General features: G+C 51.2%; 2 protein-coding genes across 7 annotated transcripts in view; one reads left to right on the forward strand and one right to left on the reverse strand.

Annotated features, from left to right (window-relative positions):
* SMG7 (SMG7 nonsense mediated mRNA decay factor) overlaps positions 1 to 5,835 on the forward strand; it is a 94,159-nt gene extending 88,324 nt beyond the window's left edge. For all 6 annotated transcript variants that reach the window (XM_075528223.1, XM_075528209.1, XM_075528206.1 and 3 more), the window contains 5 exons: positions 937 to 1,017; positions 1,626 to 1,785; positions 2,385 to 2,555; positions 2,819 to 2,964; positions 3,515 to 5,835. In XM_075528223.1, the coding sequence (XP_075384338.1) occupies positions 937 to 1,017; positions 1,626 to 1,785; positions 2,385 to 2,555; positions 2,819 to 2,964; positions 3,515 to 3,628 (672 nt within the window). In that variant the 3' untranslated portion in view covers positions 3,629 to 5,835. The remainder of the gene's footprint in view (positions 1 to 936; positions 1,018 to 1,625; positions 1,786 to 2,384; positions 2,556 to 2,818; positions 2,965 to 3,514) is intronic.
* Positions 5,836 to 7,241: 1,406 nt separating this feature from the next.
* Positions 7,242 to 17,079, reverse strand: part of NCF2 (neutrophil cytosolic factor 2) — a 34,602-nt gene continuing 24,764 nt past the window's right edge. The window contains exons 8-15 of the mRNA XM_075540497.1: positions 15,208 to 15,349; positions 14,947 to 15,015; positions 13,944 to 14,019; positions 12,139 to 12,164; positions 10,952 to 11,103; positions 10,709 to 10,820; positions 9,284 to 9,458; positions 7,242 to 7,960 (exon numbers count right to left, since the gene is read on the reverse strand). Of these exons, the coding sequence (XP_075396612.1) occupies positions 7,869 to 7,960; positions 9,284 to 9,458; positions 10,709 to 10,820; positions 10,952 to 11,103; positions 12,139 to 12,164; positions 13,944 to 14,019; positions 14,947 to 15,015; positions 15,208 to 15,349 (844 nt within the window). The 3' untranslated portion in view covers positions 7,242 to 7,868. The remainder of the gene's footprint in view (positions 7,961 to 9,283; positions 9,459 to 10,708; positions 10,821 to 10,951; positions 11,104 to 12,138; positions 12,165 to 13,943; positions 14,020 to 14,946; positions 15,016 to 15,207; positions 15,350 to 17,079) is intronic.

Genomic DNA, 17,079 nt, shown 5'->3' on the forward strand with positions numbered 1-17,079 from the left:
CCCTCACCCTCTCAAGTAAGGGATCTTCAGAACTGAGAGTAGAGGGCTGGAGGGCGGGCAGAGAGGCTGCTGGAGGGCTGCTGGGCCTCCGACTGCTGCGCTCTTCCTTCTCCGTGTTTGCCGTGGCTGTGCTGCCCGCGGCACCTAATGCAGGGTCTCTGTCCCCTTACTTCCCACTCCCCTGGCTCCTGTTACTCTAGCTCTGGCCAGAGTAACTGGAGCCCGTAAGAGAGCAAGCGGGTGGGGTGTTTTGTTTTGCTCAATTTTGTTGCATATTCTGAAAACAGTAATGAAAAAAACAAGCCTTTACAATATTTAACTGCACGAGTCCTTTGCATGTAGCAAGATTCTAATGGCAATGAACCTCACAAATGGAGATTTTAAAATTTTCCTCATAACTAAGGACCAAGTAAATATAAACTTAACTTCTAGCAAGTATGTTAATTTATATCATAAACAGAGCAAGTTAGCAAACATATTAACAAAACCACCACCACAGTTAAGTTGATAGAAAGTCAAGAATTTCCGTGTTCTGGGTTTGGACGGGGGGGATAATCAGTGCCAGAACAGTTTCTGGTCTGGTTTGGAAGGTGTTTAAATGGGACACGATTAGCAAGTGGGGAGGTGTCCGGGTGATGCAACAGTTCGGTTAAGCACTCAGTTGTAAAGTAAGGGGTTCGAATCTACCAGCTGGTCCAGCAGGATGGAAACTTGAGAGCACTCTCAATCATTACGAAGGTAATTACGGAGGCCCCTGTTTATTGATTTAAATTCCTGTCTTCTAAGCCTTACACTGTGCGCAGCCGGCTCTTGTGCATGTATGCTGAGATGGTGGTCTGTGACTTTGGTTCTCTAGTGTCTGAAGATTAAGACTAGGAAATGGGGGCCACACCCTAACTGCCTTCTTTTTTCCTTGTCCTGTTCGGGGCTGTGAAGAAATCCTTACTGGAGAAACCCTCGGAGCTCATGTCCCATTCCTCCTCTTTCCTGTCCCTCACCGGATTTTCTCTCAATCAGGTAGGTCAACGTTGACAGTCGCCTTCATTGTGCTTGTACTGGAGGCTGTAGTCAAGAGGGAACTCATTCATCACATTGGACATTATTTCAGCACATTGGACATTTCACTGCACAGATTTTCATTCCCTCCCACATGTTGATGTCCTCCAGATAGATACTCTACCTTCTCTCTCTCTCTCTCTCTGATTGGGATGGGATAGGGACTCACACAGGAGTGCCACTGGGCTGTCTGCTGCAGTAAAGAGTGACAGGCTCAGAAACTCACAGGGACAGCTCCACCCTGTCCTCCTGGAGAGCTCCTCTAGAGGAGGCATCAACTTGATGACAGTGAGAGACTTTCATATTGCACAACTTTTTATTAATATTGAAATCCCTCGCACTGGTGTTGTTTAACCAAAATAATAATAATGCCTATTCTCACAAAATAAAGACCCAGTAAGCAAAAGGGAGAGTGAATTTTACTCCCCCCAAAATACTTCAGACCAAACGAACCAAAGCATTGGTAAGTGTAAGTTACTGAAAAAACTTGTGGTGCTTCACACATCCATGCCTACTGCGTTTTCTTTACTCGGAATAAGTTTATGACTTGGCCCTTTATTTCCTTTCAGGAAAGATACCCAAATAATAGTGTGTTCAATGAAGTCTATGGTAAAAGCCTGACAACCGGCTCCAAAGCAGAACTCACTCCCTCAATGGCCCCCCAGGAAACATCCCTGTACTCTCTGTTTGAAGGGACCCCGTGGTCTCCATCTCTTCCTGCCAGTTCAGGTACTAGCTGCCTCGTCTGTTTAGACCTGGTGGTTTTTGTGCACTCAAATTGGTGACGGGTTATGACTCGGAGATTGTATCCACAGACGTTAAACTGCTTTGGAAGGACAATAATTAGGAAGCCTGTGATGAGCTAGTTCACATGATGCCACTCGAAAAGCCTTTTTGTATTCTTTTGAGGAGCTGAGTTTCACGGGAGAAAATGTGCTTTCTGGCTTAGGAAGTGTGTGATTTCCACCTGGTTTTATCTTTGTTTCTAGGCGTTCATTCTTCACAGGGACAGTTAGACTTTTTATAATAGTCCAGATAAAGCGATAGTGATTCCTAAGCTTAGGCAATCCTCCTCCTTTTAGATCAGCCCAGTAGACACGTCCCTAAAATAAGCATGCCAGAGTAGTTTGTGCAATTGACAAAAATTGTCCACTTGTTTGCTTTGATACAAATTAGTGTATCTGACAGATTCCCACTGAGTCCTTATTTGTCCCTTACCTGAAAGCCCAATGGTTATTTTTAGTTGTATTCAAGTGATCAGATCTACAGTTGTTGGTATGTTTGTGAAACATCGTATTCTTTTAATTCCCTGTGTTATTATATAATAGATCATTCAACACCAGCCAGCCAATCTCCTCATTCATCCAACCCTAGCAGCCTGCCAAGCTCTCCGCCCACACACAACCATAATTCTGTTCCGTTCTCCAACTTCGGACCCATCGGGGCTCCAGATAACAGGGACAGGAGGGTTGTAGATCGGTGGAAAACAGATAAGCCAGGTGAGACGTGGGTTTTGTGCCCTAGCAGAAATGCAATAGCTTGCTTGCTCTATCCTTCCCTGAGCAAGCCCTCCTCCTTAAACTATAGGTTAGCGGTTCAAGCCCGGCAAGCTGCCCCTGGATAGCATTGCAGCGGCTGTGCTCCCCCCTGTAGGGTTGCTGTGTGCCGGGATGGGCGGGAGAGGAGTGGGTTTCCGGCTTCCCCCCTGGGGTTCAGCTCGTGGTGGTGATGCCTTTCATTCCTCTTCCTCTTCATCCTCTAGCCATGGGTGGGTTTGGCATTGACTATCTGTCCCCAACATCGTCTTCTGAGAGCAGCTGGCATCCAGCCAGCACTCCAAGTGGCACCTGGGCAGGCCATGGCTCCTCCATGGAGGATTCCTCCGCTGTCCTCATGGAAAGTCTCAAGGTGAGTGCGTTTCACACACCGGAACTCTGAGTGGCTGCGGTGCTGTGTGTAGATAGGCTTCGTCTCTCGGGTAGGGGAGAGACGTCATAAGATGCTTGAATGGGTTTGTTTGTTTGTTTGTTTGTTTGTTTGTTTGTTTGAGTTGTGGATTCACTAGCAAAAACGTTGGGGATAAAAACAAGTTTTTACTTTGTTCTAAGGCTGATTTGTCTTGGAATATTTTATTCGAAAGGTATCAAATTTTATAAACGCTTTGTGTGCTTAATAGTGCATACCCTGTGGTAGCACACAGCCGGGTTTTTGTAAAAGACTTTATATGACACATGGTTCTACTTTCTCTCATTGGAAATCATCCTAATAGAAAAGAACTAGTCTTGAAATGAGTCTCATAGAGACTTTTTCTAATTGCTGGATTTTTTTTTTTTTTCTGGGACTGGGATAGAGTTCTTGGGACATACATGCGTTTATATTTAGCTGGGATTGAAAGACAAATCCCTTTCAGACAACCACGCATTTGACCTCTGCTGACAAGATCGGGGCTGTTTTTCAGTCTATCTGGTCCAGTTCCATGATGCATCCTGGACCTTCCGCTCTGGAGCAGCTGCTAATGCAGCAGAAGCAGAAACAGCAGCGGGGACAAGGCACCATGAACCCACCACACTGAGACCAGAGTGGCAACCCTGGGAATGAAGGCTCCATCAACCATGGCATGTTGGGCTTGCAGGACTGGCCCACACAGCCCCTGCAGGTGGCAGCCCTCTTCGCTGTTCCTTGCTGTCAAGAGGGTGTAAGTGTCCCACCAGCCCGCTGAGTGTGCACGAAATGTCCGCAGTGCAACCAAAAGAGAACCCATCAGGAACTCTCCTCCCCCCGGGGGCTACGGAGGGAGAGAGGAGCTGCAGTTTGTCTCACTCAGCGTCCTGAAGTCACCGCCTCTCACCTTCTCCATCGTGCATGTCCCCAGCCACGTGGGCGGTGAAAGCTGGGAAGGAAAGGCAGATGGGAGAAGCCGACGGGAACGTCTCAGTCCTTTCCCCTCTTGGGGGAATAAAATAGGAATCCATTCATGATTGCTTTGCTGACTGAGAATGTAGTTGAAATTTCTCCTGAACATCTTTTATTATTGTTCTGACTCTGGGTAGTAACTGTCACACTGAACCCTTCCGCACACCGGTGTGCTCCTAGTCAGTGTGCTGTAGCAAGGAGAGCCCCCGTGCACTGCCCCAGAGAGAGGGTGGTGGTGACAGGGGAAGAATCTGAGCTCTCCGGCCAGTGGGAGTGTCCCATAAAGGGGAGAGCACAGCCTCCCTTTCACTCAGAAGGTTCGGGAAGGCCCTCCCCTGGCCTGGAGACCCAGCAGGGAATGCCCTTCACTCTAGGTGCTCGAGCCCCAGGCCGAGGATGCAGTGTGGGGGGTGCAGTGGTGGTGCTGGGCTGGCTGAGCAGGTGACTGGCTGCTCCAGGGTTCTAGTGAGCGCCTCGGATTCCCGTACATTTGATGGTAGCACAGCCAGCGGTCTGAGGGAAGGCAGGCGCATCTGTCCAGTCACGGCCTGACGGATCTCTGGCGTAGAAGCTTTCAGTGTGGTTCTTTTCTGTTTGGTTGGTTTTTGTGCCCACACCTTACATCCCACCCACCTCTTCCTGCCCCTCCCTCCGTTGTTTTGTTTTTGCCCTTTGCTGTATGCTAGTCATTGTTTCTGTTCCTATTGTGTACAACATGTCACCAAGAAGCCACGGCGTCGTCGGGGCCCAAAGGACAGTGTGAAGAAAGAAGGCAGCGGCAGTGGCATCAGGGCGCCCACCGAGGGGCCAAGCCTTGCCCGCTTCTGCCTCCCCCACCTGTGCTAGAGTGACACTCGCAGCGGACACCGGCTTGTGCTGCATGGAAGACAACACAACCAAGCCCACTCTGGAAAAGGCGAGCGAAAGGACAGTAGACTTCATTTGATATTTATTAGGAGGAAAGCGGACTGATTTTCTCGTGTAGAAACAGAAGGACAGCATGTCTGTTAGTCATTTCCTGGAGGAGTAACGTGTTCAGGGGAATTACGGAAGCAACCTCGGTGTCCGGGTACTGTGCTGGTAGTAGGGGTCCTTTCCTGGGAAGTGTCTCCTGTGCCTGTGTGTGGAGCAGCGGCTGCCAGGGAGGAGGGGGTGGGCGTCTGAGCTGGAAGACAGCCAGCTGCAGACAGAGCACAGCCCGGAGCCCTGCCGGCCTGGGGCCTGGGCATCCCCAGCAGTGAGCAGGAGAGAGATGAATGGGAGTTGCTCTTCAGAGAGTGGTTGGAGCCCCCTCACCCCAGCCCCACCCCACATGCTGACATTAATGCTCTTTAGTTTGACATGGTGTTCGGGGATTTTTGGTTTGGTTTTATTTGTTTCTGAAAGGGTGGAGACCCCCCACCCAATGGCAATATGGAACCCTTCGTGCTTCTCTTCCCTCCCCCCCCCCACTCCCCTCCCTGCTGCCTCCCCGGCCCGTGTCCGTGTCTGAGCTCTGCATTCAGGCAGCTGCAACATTCCAGTGTGTGAACCATCACGGATTCTTGCACCCTAGACAGCCAACCAGGGCCACTGTCTCACTCCCGGAGTGCCGAGCCCCACCCGCAGCCCCATTTCTGCATGAGAATGTGGTGTTTGGAATGTTTTCTGACTCTGGCAGCGGGGTTCCTCGCTGCCTTATCCTCACAGTGGCTTGAAGAGGATGGGGAGGAGGGTCTTCATCAGAAGCTGGTTCTGTGTAGTAAAAGTTCTTACGTGGGTTGTTACCCCCCCCTTCCTCTTTCCCCCTCCCTTTTTCTGTCTGTGCAAGACCTGCAGCTGCTAAAATCAGCTTTGCCTTTAATTAAACCATGTTCTCTCCAACCAGACCTGTGTCTGTTTTATTGTATTTTCCTAAAGAAGGTAATATGAGTAAAAATCCAGTTTAACCTTTTGATGACTCATGGGACTTGTGTTTGTCAGCCTTTCAGGCTGCTGTGGCCGGCACCTGCACAGCTGCATGAATCTGAGCAATGGGCCTCACCCCCAGGCCCACCAGCCGAGTCCACGCATGTCCCACGAAATTGCATCCGGATCATGTTGCTCTTGATTTCAGCACATCCCTGATTTCAAAAAACAAATGTAGGCCAGAAAAATCAAAGCAAAGAATTGGTCCTGAGAAGGCTAACCGATGCATTAAAACTACCCCGGGGAATGTCGGCACCAGGCGCGGCCCGAGCCTTGCTGTGGGAAGGGGAGTCCCAGGGCAGGGCTCAGAAAACACTTGAGATGGAGAAGCCAGGCCCGTCCCTCACAACAAGTTAAAAATTATTCAAGAGCCATCGGTGTATTTTTACATAACTGAATAATCTCCTTGACATTTTATTTTTTCAGTTTTACTCCAGAGCCCCATGTACACACCGAAAGACCCGAGTGTGGCTCTCTCAGCCTGCTGTCTGCCGACCCCTGTTCTAAGTGGAACTGTCAAATTCTCTTTCCTAATGAAAGACTGGCTTCTGTGAGGGAGTTAGCAGCCCACCATCTTTTATCCCTCTTGTCATTGGTAATTAGGCAATTCAGAAATTGGTTGCTCTTTTGGCCTGTAAAACACACTAAGTCTAGCAGCTAATGGCTGTGGCCTTGAGGTTGCTTCTCTCCCGGGGTGTTCAGGGTTCCCCTGGGCCACCTAGTGGGTCCTCTGCAGCCACAAAAAGTAGTACTGAGTTTTGCCCGGCTGCGTTCCCACGCTGGCAGCTGACCTGGCACCTAGGCACCAGAGGCCTTAGCTCTGCTCAGCCAGCCACTGCCCACAGTTCCCTTCTTCACTCACTCACGACACCGGCCGGCAGTCCTAGCATTGGTACCCACTCAGAGAGCCTGTGTCTGGAGAGGTCAGGGCACGTCGGGTTCATAATCAAAATGGCTCCACTTGACTATGACATGTCATTGCCAAGTTGTATTCGTTCATCTGAAGTGTCCACTGTCATGCAAAGTAACGTACACTAAACCCTTGAAGATGCGAGCTGCATGGCTCAGTTTATATACAAATTCTCCTTAAAGGCGGGCTCAGGAACGACGCAGTCCAGGGCCTGCCTTTGTACACAGCAAAAATTAAGCAACGCTGTACAGGCCAGGTTCTGCAGTCTGATCTCATCTCCATGGCCCCCTTCACCCACGGTCAGCCTGCAGAGCACTCGAAGAAATTATTGGACACCCCTCCCCACCCCAAGCACAAAAAAGATGCCTTGACCTTTGCACCTGAGTATCAGTCCTTGTCTAGTGCGGAGTGCTGAGCTGACTGAAGAGGGAGGCAGCCTGCCACCTGGATGGACGTCCGTGCACAGCTTTCATCGCGGAAGCGTCCCATGATGACTATTCAGTATTGGACGTTTCACATCAGTTCTGGAGAGCGCGTCAAAGGATGTCGGTGGGTTTTCATAGAAGTGAGTGCTGTAGCCCATAGGAACCTCGCTTATAAACGAGTAAAGTGAAGGTAGTTTTGTATGAACGGCTTGTCAGGTTACTTCTATCCTTAGAAGCATGGTGGTAATGAGAACCATACTTAAACCGATTCTTACACCTGGGCTCTGGGGGTCTTGTTTTTCAATCTCTTTATTGAAAGGTCACAGGCTTCGATACGATGTGCACAACTCTGGATTTTCATGAACTGGACACAGACCAGGTCACCAGCCCCCTAGGAGCCCCCTCCGTGCCCCTGCCAGGTGCTTGCAGGCGGCATCCTGAGTTCTCTAACAGGTGTCTTCCCCAGGCAGGATTTTTAGGGCCGAAGCACCGCCCCACTTTTCCCAAGGGAATGCCTCCCTACTTCCAGCTGCAGGGGGTGGGGCCAAGACTGCCAGCCCAGGAGAGTGCGTCCTTGGTCTGTCCTTCCTTCTGCTCCAGCTCCCGCGGAGTGAAGCCTAGATCTCTTGCGGAGCCTTACGTTCAACAAAAGCTCTGGGGAAAATGCCAACTTTCCCTTTGCACTCGCCTTCCAGCCACTCTTCATTCACTGAAAAAAACGAAAAGTAGACAGGGAAATGCCTTTCTCTGCGTAGTGGGTACACACGGAACTTGTCATCCCCAGCCTTGCCCCAAGTTAATGCCAAATTCCATTTTCCGAGGCGTTTGGCTAAAGTTCTCTAGTGCGTGGTGCTCCCTGAGCTCCCTGTGCCCGACTTCTGTCCTTACCATAGCGGGGTAGAACACGCTGCCTCTCCTTAACCTATCAGGGGGCTTTCTGTCTCTCACCATTACCTCTTCCCTAGCCCCCAGAATAAACCCGCTGTAGCAGCTGGTTGGTGTGGGCACCCAGGCAATGGCACTAGTGGAAATGCAGTGAACCAGTTCTCCCTCGTGGGAGCCGTGCACTGTAGGGCACCAGCCTGTGTTTCCCACCGTGGTTTGAGTTGGTTACATGTTTACGCCCTCCACCCCCAGCTCTTGCTAGATCCCTTAGGTTTTCTGGTAGTATTTGCTGTTTCCACCCCCTTTGCATTGCATGGATACGGCCTCTGGGATGGGAATCTTTTTGCCGTGATGGTGGTGGTTCGGGGCCATCGGGTCGGTTCTGACCCAGAGCGACTGTACCAAGCACAACAGAACAAAACATTTCCTGGGGTCCTGCGCCGTCCTCACAGTGCTTCCTCTGCTGTGCCTTGCTGCTGCCACCCCGTGAATTCAGAGTGCTTCTCGGAGCATGGTCAGTAGTAAGTACAGTGTCACCCAGAAGCTTGTTAAGAGGGCACATTGTGGGGCCCGCCCCCGGCCTGAATGCATCTCTGGGAGCTTGTCAAAGAATTTGTTTTCATAAAGTTATAAAGAAGTCAGAATTGCTGCATTAGAATTCTCAACTTCTTGTTCAATTTTAAACGTGCTGACTCGAACATTCCACGGCATCCCCAGAGGGGCAGGGGCATTTTGAACACATGCATTTGAGGCCCAGCGGACCCTTCCTTCACTTTAAAACATCAGTTCCATGGATGAGAGCCTGTAAGATCGGCATCGCAAGGGGTCAGGGTGGGAGGGGTGTCAAAAGAGTGTGGAAAAATTCCATTAACCTCAAGTTTCATTTCTCCTTGAACTCTGAAGACCCTTGAATGCTTGTGGCAAAAGCCCCCCCTGTTGCTAACTCTAGGGTTGACACTCTGGTTTCCAAAATACAGCCATCTCTAGTAACCCAGGCGTCTTCTGTGTGGGACATGAGAGTGGCAGGCTTCCTCCGGCTGAAAGCTAGAGAGGTCAAAAGCAGTGGCTTTGGGCGCACAGGTGATTGGTGGTTTCTGCCCTGTTTCTGCTGACACCCTTTGTTTGCATACTCTCAGAGTAGTCCTACCTTCTGATAGCACCAGGATTGCATCCCCTTCCAGAAAGCCCAGGTCTTCTGGTTGGGTAGCCTCATAGCTGAAGAGGGCCACCACGTGGCTCCCTCCCTCAGGCGGAAGTTCTGTTTGGTGGCTAGCATGCGAGTTTTCCTCTTCCTTGGACTCTTCTGGAACACCTTGGTCACCCTGAGACAAGAAAGGGCCTCCTGTTAGTTTCCCGACGCAACCAGCAAGTGTGGGGCCTCACGAAGACAAGCCGTCGGTGACATGTCAGTGCAGGCCTGGGATGAACGCTCAGGCAAGTCTGGGATCCTAGTGTGCACTCTGAAAACTAGTGGTAAAACCATGCAGCAAGCCTGAAGGGCGGTTAGGCTTGATTGTTCCCATTCAGATAATTCACAAAATAAGTGATGGAGCCCATAATAACATCTGGGTTTCCTACCTCCAAAGCCAACACCCACTGACTCACTTCCATTGGCCCTATAGGGCAGAGTAGAACTGCCCCTTCTGAGGCTGTGAATTTGTACAGGAGCAGAGAACCTCGCATTTCTCTTGAGCAGCTGGTGGAGTCAAACCGCTGACCTTTGGGTTAGCAGCCTGATGCATAACCACTACTCCGGGGCCCCATTCTGTCAGGGCTGGAGCTTTCAGATTTGGTGTAGGTATCTTGTTCTCCAGGAAGACGTCTCTGATTTGTCCCACGCCCCCACAGCATTTGTGGGTTAGATATACACAGTGGGTCTGAGGGCACCTAGCAGAATGCCTTGCAATTTGTCCACATGGGCCTGTTTCGTCTTAGTTTATATATCTCCAGTGTCCATCTCCAGAGCAAGTTTTTGGTAGGGGATGAATACTCCCTATTGGTAGACGCAAGGAGCCTGGTGGAACTGCAAGATCAGTGGTTCAAACTCCCCAGGTGCTGCAGGAGGAAGAGGAAGCGGTGTGCCTCTGAAGCCCTATGGGAGACTACGACAAGAGATCCCCTCGGCGGCAGTGGGTTCTTTTTAGGGGTAGAAGGTTGTGAACCCAAGCCACCTCTTCATGAGATAAATTATATATATTTTTTTAATTTATTTTTTTGCCTCGGGGAAATTTATGGCCATGCGCTCAGCCCAAGGCGTGACTTGGTTCCAACCTGGGTTGAAGGCGAGGGACTGTCCCCAGTGAGGGGGAGGGACCAAGGAGTAAGGAGGCTGGGCCACAGGTGGGCTGGGCTGGGAGTGTGCTGGTGGCTCCTGGGATGTCTGGGCCTGCCCTTTTCTCAGGAGCAACCTCTCCAGGCTGCAACTGGGGCAAGGCTGCAAAGGAGGGGAGCTGCCCCTACTTGCTCCGAGCACAGTGCCTGGCGAATGAGGGGCTTGGCAGGTGGTGACCTGCTGCTGAGTTAAGTGGCACAGTGGAATAGGCCCCCCCTCAATATGGCTCCCTGCTCTCACCACTGTGTTCTCACACCACAGAGTCAAGCAGTAGTTTTTCACTTGGCCCCAGGCAGCCTTCATGCTGGCTTCTGAAAGGGGCACCAGCTCATTGCTGTCCCGAGGCCGATAGCTGGGAAGAGAGAGGCAAAAAAAGTCAGAGAGCATCAGTGCCCACAGCTGCCCCTCCTCTGCCTTCAAGGCCAGCCCAGGGCAACCCTAGGCCTGCCGGCTCCCCCAGACTGCTGCCTGCACACAGCTCACCTCAGCCTCGTATGTTCGGGCAGGAGCTCCAGTTTCTTGGCCACCATGTCCAGCACCTGGCTGTAGGGGAGCCCAGGCCGAGTCTCCAGGAGCACCGTGTACTTGTAGTGCACCTTCAGCGTGTAGGGCATGGGCACAGGGAGCTTTATTTCCTGTGGGGAAGGAAACAAAGAGCCCATGGGTGCCCGGGGCTGCCTCCTGACATCTCTGGATCACTATGCCTTTCTGTGTCGGCGCAGGGAGTCTGGGACGGATCACGATGTGTCAACTCGGCTAGGCTGCGCTCTCCAGTTTTATTTGGTCAGACATGGATCTGGTTACTCGTTGACTCAGTTGGCTTTATTAAAGTGGAGTACCTTCCATAACGCAAGGCAGGCCTGAGTCAGCTGAAAGCCTGCAGTGAAAAAAGGGCCTTTCCCTGGGGGCGGGGTTTGGCCTGCAGCAGGACTAGTAGTGGACATCTTGCCAGAGCATTCAGCCTTCGCTCGCTGTCACCTACCCGTGGATTCTGGGACGCAAGCCTGAAGGAGTCTCCAGCCTGTTGTCATCTGACCCAAAATGCTGTCCAATCAAGTGAGACAATTCCTTGAAGTATGTCAATTTCCCTCTCTGTCTCTCTCAACCCCCTTCTCTCTCTCTGTACACATAGATGAAAAATGATAGATAGATAGATAGATAGATAGATAGATAGATAGATAGATAGATAGATAGATAGATATAGATAAAAACATACACAGGAGGGCTTCACGAAGTTCATGGAAAAATGGAATTAAATGATAATGGAAATTTCCACAAAATTTTGAAGCCCCCTTCAGACATTCGATATATCCATCCCCTACAATCACAGAGGATAATTCTCTGAAGTAAATCAGCCTCTCATCTCTGTGATAGGGTCACTGGGTTTGCCTCTATCAGAGCCCTGTCTGAGCAGGGGAGAGGTGTGAGGACCCTGTAAAGGGCCTGCAGAGGTACCACAGCCCTTGGGCAGGAGTTCCTACTGAAAGCGATATGGCCCAGCGGGAAATGTGGGAGTGGGGAGGGGTCCCCAGCCCGAGGGCTGTGTGTATGGTGGCAGCTGTCTCCCTCTCCCTCAGGGACTCTGCTATAATCCAGGGAGACCTAAGGAGCAGACACCCGAGCTGGTCCATCACCTGCTACTTGAACCAGAACAAAGACAATATTGTTACCTTTGGCTCTTCTCTTTGCTTCCCACCTAAATGGAGAGGGCAGGCAGGGAGGGAAACAAAAGAAGGTGGTGAGTGAGCAGCCCCACATATGTGGACTGAAACCGGAGAGCAGGGCACACAGTTTCGTGCCTTTCATCTCTGGGTCGCTGTTAAACCAAACAAGCAAACCAACTCACTGACGTCAGTAGATCGCCAACCCGAGGGCAGAGTAGAATGGCCCCATAGGGTGCCCAAGGCCCAGTCTTTCTGGAAGCAGAAAGCCCCATCTTTCTCCCTGGGAGCAGCTATTGAGCTTTAATTGCCAGCCTTGTGCAAGCAGTGCCAATGTGGGGGCCTTGGGGCCGTATTAACCTCCACGCTGTGAGGCATTCCAGTCTGGGGCGGCATGAAAGGTAAAGTTTTAAACACATGGAAGATGCCCGTCTCTGCCTCTCAGAGCTGGTGGGTCATGATCTAAGGAACCCTCTGTGGGAGGGACCAGCTAGGTGGGCCTTCTAGCAGGCCGCAAGGAGAAATATTAGATCCGCTTATTTTTACCTCTTTCTGTGTATGTCTTCTAATATATATAACCTATTGATGCAGCGATATGCATACAATTTATCTAGAAGTGTGTTCATGTCCTAGAGAAGGCATGCGATGAAAAAGATGTCTGATCTCTGATCTCAAACTCAGCTTATCACCAGAATCACTTGGAAAAGGTTTATCTTTTTTTCCCCTCTCTAAAAATACAGATTTCCAAGGCCCATGCCAATCCTCAAAATTTAGAACATAAGGTCTTGGGACTCTGACTTTTTAAAGCTCACCTACATGAATAGTGGTCCTTGATTAGCCCTTGGGCAGGAAAATGAAAACAGAAAAGGCTATCAAGGCTGTTTTGAGGGGCAATTATAGAAATTAGAATATGTGATATAGTATGTGGCATGAGGGAGCCTGTGGTGTAGTAGTTCTGAGTCTGGCTGTGATCCACAAGGTCAGCAGTTCAAAACCACCAGCTGCTCAGGAGAAACGGGGATTTCAACTCCCAGGAACAGGCCCAGAAACTCAGGGGCAGTTCTACCCTGTTCTATAAGGTTGGCATGACTCACAGGTGCTGAGTTTGATTTTGTCATTACGATGGAATCATCATTTTAATGTAAAATGTCTGATATATGACAGTTGTATTGTGATTATACAGGAGTGTGTCCTTGTTCTTCAGAGAGCCGTGCAGACCTGTCGAGGATGAAGATCATGACATTTGACATTTGCTTTCAAGTGGCTGAGGAACGAAAATTGGATGGATGGATGGATGGATGGATGGATATGCACATACACATATATGGTTGTCTGCTGCTGTTGGTTCTGACTCGTGGCAAGCCAGCGTGACAGCAGGACTGCCCCTGCGCGTTTCCAAGGCTGTGCTATTTCACGAAACTGACTGTCACATTTTTCTCTCACAGGGTCGGTTCGAACCGTTGACTTTTTTGGTCAGCAGCTCACCACTTAACCACTATGCTACCAGGGTTCCTTTGTTGAGTTGAAACTGACCTGATGGCACCTGACAGCAACAAAATATGCACACACACCAGGAGGCTTCAAAAAGCGTGTAGGAAAATGACATTGTCTCTCGGGTCTGTTTTCCCAAGAGCGCTGAAGTCCTCTCATGTAACACATGCTGTGCATCGACTAGTGGCGTAGCAGCAAGGAGGCTGTGTGCTCACAAACTGGCTGGCCACTCTGGAGAGGAAAAGGGAATTTCTTGGGAGGCTGGGAAAAGGGCTCTGTCAGGAAACCTCTCAGACCTGGGAGGTTGCTCCAGGGCCACTAACCTGGTGACAACTGGGGTTTTCCTGGAGCTCGGGAACTAGGAGGTGCAGGGATGTCAGACTCTGGAGAGGCTTCCTCCTGCAGGTGACAGAACATGTGGTCAGAACCTGCATTTCTCAAGCGGCCCCACAGGGAAACATGCTAAATATTTCCTAAAAGTTAGGATGGTAGCAGAATTGGAGGATGGTTAGAGTATTGGTTACAGAAGGAATCAGAGTTGGTCTGAGGTGAAAATGAGGAAGCCACGGTTGAAATATGAATACTAAAATCCCATTTAAAAGCCCTTCTTGCTGCCTCGTCTCCCCTTTCAGCCATATTGGAACTCTGCTAGAAAAGACATGGGACATTTAGCTTGTGTCATAGCTGCCAAGGATACAACTTTTAAAAAGGAATAATTCTTCTTCAAAGGAATAATTGAAAAGCATGGCTTTTCAAGGCACCTGGATATCATGATTCTGCCTAGGAAGGGCCAAGCCCACACATCAGAGGACAATTCATTGCAATCTAGAGGGAAACAGACCCTACTGCCATGAGACCGCTTACCTGGCTGCTCAAATCCAGCCAAGACCACTCACTGGGCCTGGCAGAAGGGCAGTCCTTGAAAGGGTGATAGCAATTTTAGAAGCATTGACTGCCAAGGTCACTCTGATTCAATGCACTAAAGCAGACCTCTGTCTGTCTGTCTCTCTGTTTGTTTGTAGTGGCACCACACAGCCCAAACACTGACTGTTCTTCGAGGTGAGAATCACTCGTCTGGGAAGACCTATCTCCCTATACTGTAGGCTTTGAGTCACCCTGACCACAAAGGCCATTCAGCTCATCCGGGTCTCCCCTACTCTTCCTCATTCTGGGCAGCAAGTTCGAGGTGGGCGCAGGATGGGTGAATCGTTGTTTAGAGCTGGCAAGAGTACCCCTTTCTGTACTGCTGTTCTCCTCCCAGGGAGAGGCCGGTGAGGGTGGGGGTGGGAGGTGAGGGGACTAGGCCAGGTGATGTCACTGTGTTACCTGAGACTGCTGTTGAGGATGGAGCCGCAGCTCAACGGGTTCCAGGTAGTTGCAGGGAACGAGCCCCTTCTGCAGAGCAAGTCACAGAACCAGGGAGGGAAGAGGAATGACGCAAGCTCAGTGTCACACTGCCAGCCGCCCATGACACCAGGAGCGTGCCATCCACAACTCTGCCAACCAGGTGGCAGATGCTGCTCCAAGCTCTCCACCTCTGGCTGCCAGGGTCCCGTGCCTGCAGCACCACCCCTACCCTCTGCATACCTGCCCGTTGAACATGACCGTGGCCCAGTTATCCTTTCCCTTCTTCAAGACAAAGACAATGTTCCCAGGCATGACCTGGAGCTCCTCTGTGGTCTCGGGCACAAACCCAAACTTCACGCGGTGAGCCTCCCCTTCCAGCGCCCTGCAGGGGGTTATACAGCAGGTCCTGGGTTAGCCTGGCCTGCAGCCCCACACAGGATGCTACAGAACACACCCGGGACTGACCGGGGCTGCAGACAGGACTTGGGCTTCCCGTTGCTACCTGGGCCCCTGGGGTGAAACACGTCATGAGAGCCTGCACCGCACCCACATTCACAGGCACCGACGAGAAAGAAGAAACAGCACAACAAAGGTCAAGGAGCGGAGCTTGAGGCTCTTTGCTCCTTCCCTTCCCTTCCTGCCCCTTCCTGCTGAGGAGCAAGGTTCTGTTTGATCAGCTCTGGAGACTGGGCTGGTTCAGAGAATGGGCAGCTGAGAGGTGAGAGGCAGGTAGGAGAGAGAGACAGACAGCTGTCATCTATCTAGCTCCCCCTGACCCGTGGAGGCCCTGTGTGAGTCAGAGGAGAACTGTGCCCTAGGGTTTTCTGTCAGTGGCTACTTTTTCAGAAGTAGACCACAAGGCCTTCTTCTAAGGAGATGCTGGGTGGACTTGAACTTCCAACCTTTCCATGAGTAGCAACCTCTGTGCCACACAGGAGTTTCAAGTGGGAGAGGACTAAGATGGTCTAAAGCCAGCACAGAGGCAGCGGGGCGTTGAGGAATGGGGCAGAGCCGTGGGAGGAGGGTCCCTGGGCTGCTTTGTTTTGTGATGCCCAAGGTCATTGCCACTTTAGCATTTCCTCAGGGCTCTGTGGGGTCTGATTTGTGTCCCTTGAGAACGTGTTGCCAAGAGGCCAGCTTCAAGGCTGCCAGATGTGTTAGGGGTGTGTGCTCCCCCATGCACCCTGGACTTGCTGCTTATTCTGGATTTAACTATGCTCACCCCACCCCCACCCCCCAAAAAAAGTCTCCTAAATCCCACACTACACCTGCGGTTGCCATCTCCTTTGGGAATGAGTTGTCTGATGTCACTGAGACAGGATTAGTGTAGCGTGTGTCTTGAGCGTGTCTCCTTGGAGATCTAAAAGATTAAAGAAGAAATGGCAAGATGCCGAGCCACAGAGGAGCGCTCCAAGGGACCAGAGCAGATGCTACAGAGACGAGGCCCTTCCCCAGAGCAGACGGGAGCCCGCCTCTGGGATGAGTGTGTGTGGGAAAGCCCCACCAGACACCTCGACTCAGGCCGTCACTCCGCCCTTCCTTGTGTCTCCAGACAGTCTGTCTGGTGGGGGATGCAGCCCACTACCAGCAGATGGGCACTTCAGTGCGAGCTCACCCCGTCCCCTCGTTTCTGTAGCTGCTTGGAACTAAAAGTAATGAAGTGCTTAGATTTTTTAGTTGCATTTCTGCCTGTCTGTCTTTTTCCTCTCCACGTTTTTAGTCGCCTCTATCAGATAGGGAAGCACGGGCATGCTTGCTTCCTTGGGAGCATTTCTTCAGACTCTGTTTCTCATCTTAGAGAAGAATGGTTCCTTTTCCTGAGTCCTTCCTCCTCCTCCTCTTCTTCTTCAAAAAAATGTGCCAACAGGGCATGCACACCACCCACGTCTCCCACTCTGGCTCCTCCCCCTTCCGAGTGGCGCTGCTCTCTGACCCCCGGCTCAGAGGGCTCCCTCAGTCTGCTCCACGGAGCTCCCTCCCGCCATGGTGACTGTGCACGCGGGCATCAGGTGACACTCCCGCACGAGGACACAGCACAGGTGGCCTCGCTGGGGCCCAGTGGCCCTTCCCATCACGCCCCAGACTCCCACCCCACATTGTCCAGGAAGTGCT

Source organism: Tenrec ecaudatus, chromosome 1 (genome assembly GCF_050624435.1).
Source record: "Tenrec ecaudatus isolate mTenEca1 chromosome 1, mTenEca1.hap1, whole genome shotgun sequence".
NCBI lineage: Eukaryota > Metazoa > Chordata > Mammalia > Afrosoricida > Tenrecidae > Tenrec > Tenrec ecaudatus.